This window comes from Crocodylus porosus, unplaced genomic scaffold (assembly GCF_001723895.1).
Source record: "Crocodylus porosus isolate Cpor-Errol unplaced genomic scaffold, CroPor_comp1, whole genome shotgun sequence".
NCBI lineage: Eukaryota > Metazoa > Chordata > Crocodylia > Crocodylidae > Crocodylus > Crocodylus porosus.
In genome coordinates this window covers 4,491,713-4,503,953 of record NW_017728937.1, presented here as the reverse complement: position 1 = coordinate 4,503,953, position 12,241 = coordinate 4,491,713, and the positions used below count along the sequence as shown (strand labels likewise).

Below are 12,241 nucleotides of genomic sequence, written 5' to 3'. Positions count from 1 at the left end.
TGGGTGTACACAGGTGACCACGGACCTTGGTAAGTCAGTCTGGCAGGCCCAGGCCCAGGCAGCCACCGGCTAAGCCCCCCATCCCTGCTTGCTCCTGGCTGGCAGGTGGGCAGCTGGTTGCTGCCCATAGGCAGCCTGCCTTCCCTACCCCGTTCCTAGGCTGGAACAGGCCAGGCTCCTGACAGCACCTGCTGCCACGGCTCCAAACCCTACTCCCCCACATCCTCCTGCATGCCATCTGCTCTGCTGCACTGCTGCCCAGCCCATGGCACCTGGGCTTGGGGGACACAGGGCTCCCAGCCGACTGGAATGAGGAGCTGCCCATGCTCCCACCCTCTTCACAGGGGTCTCCTCGGGGGAGGCACCCTGGGGCCAGCCCTACCCTGCCCATCACTGCACCTCAAGTGTGCTCCAGGTGGTGCATGAGGAACTGTTTGTGCAGGAACTGTTGTACAGTGCCTGACCCACTATGCCCTGCTGCTGCTGATGGCCATGGTGCCTTGGGTGCACCTGAGCTCCTGGTATGGGACCCTGAAATTATGAAAGAAATTGCACAGAGAATTCAGAATGTTCTATTACGGATCCTCCTCATAGCTTGCACAGAGAATATGAAGACCAAGCAGGTCTTTGTTTTTTGGTTGTTTTCTGGCAAAATTATTAGCAAGGTAATAATCCAATTTATAATGAAAAATTACTTTCAGCTTTAACCAAGAAGAAAAATACAGGCTCCCCATTACATTTATTTCTTAGAGTAACTATTAAGTAAATATGGTCAGTCTGATGCTGATACAGCAACTAAGAGGATGAAGAATCAAATGCCCTATGTTTGGATTCTCTATAGTCAGTTTAACCTTTAAAGAAAATGATTTTCAGGCTACAGCAAATGAGGAAAAGATCACATTTAATTCAAACATTTAAAAAAACAATTTGCTGTAGATAGCATCAAAACTGGTTTGAACAATGTAATTCCCCCTTGCCATATATTTTTTTACTCCTGTGCCACTCTGCAGCAATATTGTGATCTTATGCTTTTTCTGGTATTAAAATGATTGTGGCAATGTAAATTCAACATTTCAATGGAAGTAGGTAGAGAAGGGCTGGCAGGTAAAAATGCCTTCATTTAAACCAGGGGTTGTCAACCAGTACTTTGAAAGGTCCCAGAGGGGACGCAGGGGCAGGCAGGGACGGAGCGCCACTAACCTGTGCTGCTACCTCATAGGAGCAGGGCGAGAGCAGGGCTGCCTGGGAGTACACTTATTAAAAAAGGTTGAATGCCCCTGATTTAACTCTCTCTCTCATATATATATATATATATATATATGATGCATATATATATGTGTATATGTATATGTATCATACATATATATGTATGATACATACATACATATATGTGTATGTGTGTGTGTGTGTGTATATATAAAATCATATGCAATCGTTAGTTAAGGAAAACAGGGAAAACTAAGAAAAAAAAGTGATAGGAAAATGGAAAGTGACATTTTTAAACTACTGTTGTCTAAGGATATTCTACTGAATTGGAGTCCTTCTTTAAAAAGAAATTTATGATTGAAAGAGCAGTTTGTAGTTGAAAACTGATTCAAAACAAGTAACACCATGGGGTATCATATTTTCCATTCTCTTAATGACCATCAGATCAAATCTACTTAACTTGCTATTAAGAATTTCTTTTCCAGTGGCCACTCCCACAAGTTCAGTCAGGGATCTAAAAGCAAAGCTATGGTCATTTGGTCTCCGGCATCATTGATAATATAAGCTAGAACTTTGTTAAGTAATGAAATGATACATAAAACTTCAAAGAACCCAGTGAAGTCCCTTATGAAGTGTCTTTGTTCTACTGAGAATTTTTAGAACATTTATGTTTGTCACCCATGTCAGGTGACATGTTTGGACCCTATTAACAATACAGCTATCAATAAAGACAGAGCAGATCTATTAAACAGGACTGCATTTTACATAACCAATTTGTTGATGGTAACTTACCATTAATTAATTAATTACCAAGGTTAATATGAACACCAACAGCACAAAGAAAGGAGATGTGTCCTGACCAAGTAGATATCCTTTCACCTCTTGACTTCAGCCGTCTCTGAGAATGTAGCACTAATAAAGTAATGGAGCTCAGCAAGCCAGAGATCAATAATTTGATTGACCCTCAGTTGGCATAAATACATAGAGGTAACTCACTCACTTCAGTAGGGTTAAGCTGATTTATACTGGCTGAAGGTCTGGCCCAAGGGCTACAAACTATTACATCCAACAGTAGAAGCACTCCTAAACTCAAGGGGTAGAACTCACAAAGAGAAAGTGGTACACAACAGTTCATCCTGAAAAAGCACATCTTTAGAAGCCACCTAATGACAGACAGAAGGTAAAATCTTGGCCCCCAGTGAAGTCAATGGCCTGCATTGATTTCAACAAAGTCAGGATTTCAGTGCAGGTTCGAAGCTGGTATATATTGGTGTAATGCCACGGGCACCATTGGAGTTAGGCTGATTCATAACAGATGAGGTTCTGGCCCTAAAGGTGCTGGTTATAGGACATTATACCTGTATATACTTTCCTAGGCTGTTTTTCAGAGAAAATATGAATGCAACATTAATAACATTTTACTATCAAGAAAAGAGATGAGCAGGTGTTGTTCATTATGTTTATTCCAATTATAGCTTCTTTCTTACCTCACAGACGCAAGCAAGCTGTTGTTCAATTTCAATTGCCTCAGACTAGGAAGATAGGCACCTGTGGGTTCAGAATAAAGAATCACCTTACAGAACAGTTGCAGAATAAAGGAAAGACATGGCTACATCACAAGCTTAAATGCTCCACACATTTTTCTAATGCATTTCTTATCTGTCCTGGCCATATTAAATGTGGTAGACTGTCTGACCTCTTCTCAGAAAGTTAATGAGAGTGGCTTCACAGTTACAACCTCTGAAATATCTGTTCTGAAAAATGCCACGTGGCATTTTCCCAGACAAGAACAAACAAGAATAGTCTTCCCTGGTGACTTTTATGTGCTGTTTGATAAGATTCTTTATCTTTATTGACTAACACAGCATAATTCAGAAGAGCTCAGGGTGCCTGTGATTTCCAGAGTTTGCTCTTGTTTTTTCCTTACACGTTTTTCCTATTCTGTGACAAATGGTGTTGTAGTGGCAATGATTTTTGAGTGGTATCTTTTATTGGACCAACTTACAATAAGTGGTGACACAATTTGTATATACAGCCCTGATAGCTGAGTTCCTCTTCATTTGAGGAATTGAAATCCCCTTTCCATACCTTCTAATTCTTGAGCTGTTGAGCAAAAGGTATTATCTTACTTGACACAAAGTTATCGTGTTGATGTCGTATTTATCATGATCCCCAAATCCTACCTTTGTTTTACTAGGCATTATTTACTTCCATGTATTTTCTGCACATTTTCCATTCTTCACTGCTTGGCTTTTCAAATTTCCTAATTATGAGTAATGCTAGATTTTTATATGCTTATATATTCTTTACTCCTCTGCCTCACCATGGGTTTGTTTTAGCTGATTTCTAGAGACAATTCTGAAACAAAAGCATGAAACCAACTCCTCCCAGCCTTGGAGTTCTTAGGATATTGGCACAAACTGTATTTTTGCCCCCAACTCTGTTAATTGCTGACTATTTTTGGACTATGCAATTCAATTCAATGTATCTTATTTCCATCACTACAGGTGAAATAGAATTTAAAATGCTGTCCCTGTGCATCCTCCTGTCACTATATTTTTGTGACTGTATTTTATAAAATGCACTCCAGTTCAGTCCTCTGAACCATGGGAAACATACTGTCTCCTTACACAACAGGCAGATGGCTGGTGAAGTTGGGCAGCAGACCTGGCACAGGGTTGCATCCTCTGTCTTTATACTGGGGAAGTTTAATATCCCTGGCCAGTGGAAAATCTCCAGTATAACCCTACGGCAGCACTGGCGTTCACTCTCCTGCCCGTATGTTTTCTCCAAGCTATAAGAGCAGCACCACCGGTTTTATGCAATCAGGATCACTGAAAGGACAGAAATTTACAATCTTGAGAAGTATTTTTATGAGCCCTAGGGGTAAGCCATCTCTGGCAAAGATGATTTAGCAGTATCCAAGGAAAGGAAATCATTCTAGCCTTCCTTTCAATTTGATAAAATAAGTTTGACAAAAGGCTCTTGGGATCCCCAGCTCAAAGATTGCTCTGCAGCCTATCAATAAAACTCCCTTTCACCTAAAGAGTGACTTTATGCCCAGTGCTCCTGGAGAGCAATAATCACCCACATACTCTTCTGCATTTGTTTGTACTGGCTTCTGCAGGAAGTAACAAAACAATCAGAGGCTCAGAAAATGCCTTGGCTCTCATTTCTAGCATTGTGGAACTCTAGGCTCCATTTGAGACCAGGGCCAATCCTACTAGACACTGAACAGAGACAGAGCTAAAAGACAGCCCATGCTCTACAACAAAGCGGACAGAGGGGTCAGCAGGGGAAAGAAGTTCTGGTTTCCTCATTCTGAAATGGGGAATAGAGGCATAGAGAGGTTACATGACTCGCCCAAGGTCACAAATGTATTTTTGGCAGAGCCAAGAACTATACACTGATCTTTTCAGTCCAGTCCAGTGCCCAGAGGCACAACTAGGAATTTTGTCATGCAGGATAGGGGTGCCCAGCACCAGAGAGCAGGGTTGGTGATTTGGGCTCCATGGAGGTTGCCCCCTCTAACTCAGTGCCATGGGCTCGTGTCTTGCTCGCCTACCTCTAGTTAAACTACTGCCAGTACCTAATTAATACCATCCTTTCTAGTAGGTTAAATGCCTAGGGTATAGTGTAACAAAGCCCAAATGTTTTAATATGACAGTAAGTTAATAAGGATGTTTGACTCATTTCTCTGCAGCATTACAGAAGAACTGAAAATATTAAGAACACTAAATATTCAAATTAAATCCTGAAGAAGGGGAAAGTGGCAGCCTTCTTGATTCACTCCAAAGGACATTCTACTAAATGCAGAAAGGGCTGGTGTGAGAAAACAAATACAGAAGGCGAACCCAGGGCCAAATTAACCCTTTAGTGGGCCCCAGGCAAACAAACTCGTGGTCTGGTATTTAATACTGTGTATTTATATTCCTTTTTTTCATTCAATAATTATGATATGTAAAATACGCAGAACTGGGCCCCTTCTTCACTTCGGGCCCAAGGCATGTGCCTAGTTTGCCTGTGCGTTAATCCGGCCCTGGGGGAACTATGAAAGGGATTCAAAGAGGTAGTGGAGGTGACACAGCCGGAATGACGGGCCAAGGGGATTATTTTAGCAGTGAGTTATTTAGTTATTTCCTGTAACCCAATCCTCCGTCTCAGAAATTATACTGTGCTTTGGCACAAGCTCTCTCTGGTAACTTCTAGACTGTTCAACTCTACTGGGTTGTTTAGTGTACTAAAATAAAACAACCCATATTTCTCCAATACCACATGTTCCCTCTTGAAGTTTTAAGGTCAATATACAGTTGCTTAGTTGGTGCTAGAAATTCCTTGTCTCCACTTATTTTAAAAATCCCAACCCCTTAAGTAAGATATGAGGCTAGAAAACTGCAGTAAGAAAAAACCTGACTTTGCTATCTTCATTTTGAGAAACTCTTTGTAAAGTGCAGTGTACAATTATAGATTTGATTTTAATCCTAGTGGCACATTTTCCTGTGTACAAAGATGAGTTTGAATTTATTGCTCAGTTTAGCAAACTCTCTGGCTCTAAAAATATTAACAATATATCACTCCCAAATTATTCTCATGCTACATTGACTAGATTGAAAAAAAAAAACACAGTGTAGAAATATGCTTACAGGTAGAGTGTAGATGTGAGCAATCTTATCTTTTCTATAATTGTCCTATTTAAGATTCTCTCGTTAAATATTCTTTTATGTGGTTTTGAAAGCAGAGATCAGCAAAAATGCAGTAGTGTCAAACCACTCAGCTGCACTATCCCAATGAAACAAAAATTAAATGGAGGAGCAGGAAGAGATCAATCAACACCCTTTTAACCCTATAATCAATGCTGTACCCATATTATTTTGTAGTTGATTCATAGATTTTCACGGTTCTTCAGCATGATCCATAGCCAGACTCTTCCAAGGAGAGAGAAGCTACAAAGATGAACCTTCCACTGCAGGTAACTCACTATATCTTTTATGTCTAGACCCAGAATATGCACTTTGTAGACTCTTAATCCCTTTGCTGAATAACAATGTATTTCCTATTATTTCCAGGGCTGCACATCACAGGTGAAGCAGAACTGTAGGTATTGCTTTTCTTTTCCTTTTTTTAATTTTTAATTGTCCTTATACACTGGGTAATATTTGCATGATTGACTTGGACCAAGGAGAAAACATGCAAGATGCTGGCTTTGTTGTATTCTAAAAACAGAAAGAAATGAACTTCTGTATGAATACGGTACTACTTGCTGTTTACATTATAGTTTTCTTCAGGCAATCCTGTTCAAGCTGTTCTTCAGTTATACTAAAAAGCCTCTGAAATCCAAGAACCTGGTATGATATCAGGTATACACAAAAGGAATGAGTGACAATAAATTGTTTCAGTATTAGTCAACCTATGCATTTTGTTGATCCTGAGATACAAAACAAGCATGTGAAAAGAAAGTTCTTTTCTATCTGTCTACAGCAACTTTGTCCCTCAATTAGCAAATTTCTGTGGCCCCAATGAATTTTGCATGTGTCATTCTTTAATTCCTTGTATTAAACACAGAAGAAAATAAACACCATAGCTGCATTTGGAGCTCTTTTGACTGTACTGCTACTCTACAGAACAAGTCTGAAGTAGGTACCAATGTCTAACTGACCATTAATCTTTAATATATTGTACACTTAGTGATTACTTTGACTCTTTATACAGTCACTTACCAGGAGGGGTGATGATTTCCATGCATATTCTAAATTTGACCTGTATGTCTGTTCCTAATGGATACTTTCTGCAATGCAATTGTAGATATAACTGCAGTATCTAAAGATGTGCCCAAGCTAGATTTATTCAGCTCAGGGACAGTCTTAGTGAAAATGCAATGGCATAGGATTTGGCATGAGCTCACTGCCCAAGTAAGTACTTGAGGTTCCCAGAAAATTTGTACAACCCATGCAAAAGGCCACATCATTGTGTTTTCACTGGGACTGTTGCCTGAGCTAGCTAGGATAAAGCTAGCATGGGCATAAGTACACAGATTGCAATCACACCTTTCTGTCAAAGTAGAGATGCACTCCAGATATTCCACATGTCCACGGTTGCCACACAAACAGCTGATAATGGCACTTAGCCTTTTGATCTTAAAAATAATCAGTAAATGGAACAGGAGGGAGGGAGATGGATCTCAGCACCTTATGTGGCAAGTTATTTGTGCCTATTTTTGTCTCTTAACAGAGACTTTCTTTGACAGTCTTTTCTGCCAGCCTGCAAAAGAGCTTCCTACATTTCACTAGTATCAAAGAGCTGTGGCCTCACCCAACAAAAGCAGCAGTCTCAGAGACACATAATCAAGTTAGAGGGGCTGCCATGAGGCACTAATTGAATAAATAAGGGTGCATAGCATTGTGGGTAACTTGATTCTTAGCTATTAAAATCACTTAGGAATAGGAGAGCAACATAGTACCTTAAATGACTGTATCCACCATTACTTTCAACAGGGATTTCTATATAGGTTGGTCAAGAATACAACTCCAGATCTGTCAGCAATCAAAACTAAAGGGATTAATTAAAAGAACTGAAATAGTTTGTCTGCTTTGCTATAAATTGCACTCTACATTCAGTGAAAGGAAACGGCACAAGTAAGTCCAAGTGCCATGAACCTGGAAACAAAGTTTGCCAGGAAGGTTCAAGTATTTGTCTGCTACACTGTAAGGATAAGGCACGCAGAAAATCAATCACTGGAGACTTCAGTAATTCCTTTATACCACAATAGGGCTCAATGTTCATGAGCCACCATAAAGCCCATTATTGTTTTAAAATAGTGCATGTCACAAAACTTTTTACAAGAGTCTGCTTTGAAATGGTTTTGCACACAGATACTCCTCTTCACTATGACCCTATAACTAGGGGTAAAGGCTTGCATGCCAATATGGGGAAAGGTCAACAGGATGACTCTTTAAAGTCCTCCATTTCCCCAAATGGGGTAATGGGGTCATAAATGGGGTCATGCCGAGGAAAAAACTGGGAAGCACTAATCTAGGGGTTTCTATGACTCATCTCACTATAGTATATGAGCACCTCCCAACGATTCAAAATTTAAAATAATAACAATACTTTATCATCCTCAAATAATCATAGCAATGAATAATTTCTTGATGGTAGGGGTGTTACTTGTGTTATGCAAGTAGGGAAGGTATGGCAGAATGGCTAAGTGACTTAAAAGCCAGAGAGAAAGTCAGTATCAAAACTGGGTTTAAACTGCAGAAATCTTTGACCCAATAACTGCTCGGTAAAGGATTGTTTCAGTTGTAGATGTTGGCTTAGAGAGTGTTCGCAATGAGTTTGGCACCTTCACTGGAAAACTCTGGGTACTGCCCTCTCCAAAGAGGCAACTTCTCCTGAGATGCCTACACAAACCTTGGTCCCATACCCAGCCTTGAAGAGCTGTCAGGTGAAGTAAGACTATGAATACCCAGTGACAATTACTGACAGTCCCCAGGCCAACTTTTTACTCTAGCCATCTGGTGTCACTTTTGTGTGTATTTTTAGACAAACTTTTGAAAAATAAAAGCTCAGATGAAGCCTTGATGTTTTGTAGGTCCTCTGAACCAGTGACACCATGCAGTTTTGGGCTTTTGTACTTCCCAAAGGCCAGCTCTTGGTAGAAATGATCAGACATGAACTGAATGGAGTCAGGGGCAGCGCGCACTGTACTCTGAAGCCTATCTGAGGGAAATGCAGAGTAGCAAAGTTATTTCAGTACTTGGAAGAAAAGAAAACCATGAGCTGAGGGGGACGCAGGGGAAAGGAAAAGAGGTCTCTGCCATGGTGATCCTATTTTAACAGATGTCCCCAAGACCTGACCAATCATCTCTGTGAAGAATAATTGACAGCAAAGCAAAGACTGAAACAGGCACTGATAGGAGCTACAGGTTGGGAAAAAAATCTCACTTCGGCAAAAAACATGGAGGATAAATGACTTTTAACTATCTTATCATCTCTCATGTAAAACCACATAGGAATAGAAGTTGTAGTGTAAGAGTGATGTTGTAGCTGTGATGGTCCATAAATTATGTGAAAGGCAAGGATTTCTTAGGGTGATATCTTTTGTTGGGCCAGCTGTATAGTTGGGATAGAGCTGGAGTGGAATGGAAGCTTGGCTTTGGAACTGAAAAGCACACAGGAATCATACACAGGGGTTTTCTTGTGAACTAGTAGCTTCTTGTGGAGATCAGCCTGAGTACAATCTGAACTGTGAAGAAAAGGGATGTAATTATACATTAAATTATCAGGTGCATGTTGTGAAAAGACCTGTGAACCAAAAGAGAAAAATTTGAAGTGGCTGGACAAATCAAGACAACTGTCCCTCCATCTTACTTCTTTCACTACTCGCAATAAATCTGTGCCGAAAGAAAAGACCTACTTACAAAGGCTGGCCATGGTGTACTAAAGGTCCATGCCCAGACTTCAGTGGACTGTGCAGGAAAATGCATCGCTTAACTAAAAATATCCTGCTATCAAGTGCCTAGAGTTGGATTCTAAGTACAGAGAGCAAGAACATAGCATGTTACCATAGCTACAGTGTTGAAGCAGGGTGGAAGAGCTGTTTTTGGCAATAATAAGAATCAGCATGTTGGTGGCAGTGCTGGAGGATCAGCTGGAGGACTTACAGGCCTGGTGGGTAGAGGACATCTCCTGCAAGGATGTGCAGGACTGGGAAAACCGGGGGGTTCTGGGAACAGCTCCTGGCCCTGAAGCATGAGTGGCTGGACCTTCTGCAGGAGCAGAATGCCATCGTGGCCCAGGCAGTGCAGGCTGCAGATGACAACCATCAGGTGCTGGACACTGTTCTGGCCCTGGAGCTCACATTCATGCTGCTTGCTATCCAGCCCCAACCCTAGCCCCATCTGCCTCCTGGCAGCCATCTGCTGTCCAGCAGCAGCCTGAGAGAAGGTCCTGCACTGTCTCCAGCAGCCAGGAGCCCCTGCTCCAGACCCTGCCGTGGGTCCATTGCCACCCAGCATCACCGCTCACCCTGGCTCTACACGGGTAAGCAACTGGAGCTGCCTGCAATGCGGCCAGGACCACATGCTGGCCTTGCTGGCCCTGGCCACCATCTGCCAGAGGAGAACCACCTGCACCAGGGGAGCATCAGTCACCATTGCCCCATGGCGTCTGCACCTGCAGGGGAACAGCCAGATGACGGCATACTGGCTGCCTGTCCCCCGGCTCTGCCCCCCAAGCACCCCACCCCACGGCCCCCCACTCTGTGATGACCCACAAAAGACATTGTAAATAGTTTTCACAGGGAAGGTTTTTTATTGTTAGTGGGTGGGTTAGGTGGTGGAGGGGCTCTGTTTGTTGAGGAGGGAGGGAAAGGGAGAAGAGGCTTTGTTTGATGTGAAAGGAATAAAAACTTGTTCTTCTGATGTGCCTGCAGTGAGTGTGGTATTGGGATGGGCGGGAGGAGGAGGGCCCATGAATGACAGTGCAGATGGGCTACAGCGAGGAGTGCTGAAGGAGGTGGTTGGCCAGGGCCTCTCGCACCTGGTGCCCTGACCCCTGCTGGAGAGTGTGGGGCTCATCTAAGGCCTTGGTGGGAGGGGCCTGATGCTGTCACTGCCACCGCAGGTGGTACTCTTGCTTGCAGGCATTCTCCGCATGCTGTGCCTTCTTCACCCAGGCCTCCTGGAATAGCTCCAACCAGGCCTCACAGATGTTATGCAGCATGCAGGCTGCGATGATGGCCCAGGGGAGGTTCTGCTTGGTGAATGAGAGGCAGGCAGCAAGGGAGTGCCAGTGTCCTTTGAGGCAGCCAAAGGTGCACTCCACCAGGGTGCAGGTCTGGCCCAAGCAGCATTAAAGTGGGCCTGGGGGCGAGTCCAGGTGGCCAGTGTAAGGCTGCATGCGTCAAGGCAGAAGCAGGTAGGTGGGGTCCCTGATGAGGAGGGGTGGGATGGCCACGGTGCTCACTGCAGGTCCAGCACCCTGCAAAGTGGCTGGCCCAGCAAGCCAGAGTTCCAAAACATGCAGGCATTGTCAGCACTGCCTGCCCAGCCTGCATGCACTTTCATGAAGGCCCCATGGTGGTCCTTAATGGCATGGAGCACCACAGAGTGAAAACCCCGCCTGCTGTAATAGAGGCAATCTCTGTGGGGTAAGCAGGTGGTGGGGATGTGGGTCCTATCCAGGGCCCCGATGCACTGGGGAAATCCCAGGTCATGGAACCCCACTACCTCCGCCAGGGAGTCATGCATGTGGAGCACGGTGTCTCCCAGGGCACCACACACCTCCAACACAGCCTCCCTAGTGGTGGCCTTGCCCACACCAAACAGGTGGCCAACATACCACAGACTGGCAGGCATGGCCAGCTTGAACAGGGTGAGAGCCAAGTGGGTATCCATGGGGAGGGGTGGCCACATGCCAGTGTCCTGTCGCTCCAGGTATGGCCGGACCTGCTTTACAAGGTTCCAGAAGGTGGCCCTCATGTCGAAGGCCTCCAGCCACTGCTCATCATCCCAGGTGTCCTGGATGATGTGCCACCACCAGTCCTGGCTAGTCTGGTGGGCCCAGAGGTGGCGGGGCTGGAAGTCCAGGAGGGCCCCAGCAGCCCCAGCAGTGGCATCCAGAAGCTCCACAATGGTGGCCCTGGCAGCAGCCACTGCATGGCAGCAGCCCTGGAACCACATTGTGCCCAGGAAAGTGGTTACTGTGGGAGGAGGCGGGGGGGAACTGGGTGGGGCGAGACAGCCATAGGCCAGGCAGTGGTTGGTACGGCAAGGCCAGCACAGCAGCCAGCAGAACACCAGGGCACTGGCTGTTGCAGCCAGGGGCAGGTGCTGGAGCAGCCATAGCATGGGGAGGCAGAGTGGGCAAGGAGAGAGCTGCCACATGCTGCCCCTGTGCTGGATAGGCTGCTCCTGGACAAGGAAGTAGCTGGCCAAAGAGCAGTGAGTGGGGTTGTCTTTTGAAGAGGGCTGCTGAGTGCTGGAGCCTGGTGTTCCTCACAGTGGTGGCAGAGGTCCATTGCAGGGCTGCAGGA

At 44.3% G+C, this 12,241-nt stretch overlaps 1 protein-coding gene and 1 long non-coding RNA gene across 2 annotated transcripts in view; one reads left to right on the top strand and one right to left on the bottom strand.

Moving 5' to 3' along the window:
- The window catches only part of LOC109318201, a 19,025-nt gene extending 11,541 nt beyond the window's left edge, over positions 1–7,484 (top strand). Inside the window, exon 3 of the long non-coding RNA XR_002103203.1 lies at positions 7,474–7,484. This is a non-coding gene — a long non-coding RNA (uncharacterized LOC109318201). The remainder of the gene's footprint in view (positions 1–7,473) is intronic.
- Positions 1–12,241, bottom strand: part of LRRC56 (leucine rich repeat containing 56) — a 119,883-nt gene that overhangs the window by 63,739 nt on the left and 43,903 nt on the right. Inside the window, exon 4 of the mRNA XM_019547294.1 lies at positions 2,694–2,754. Within this exon, the coding sequence (XP_019402839.1) occupies positions 2,694–2,754 (61 nt within the window). The remainder of the gene's footprint in view (positions 1–2,693; positions 2,755–12,241) is intronic.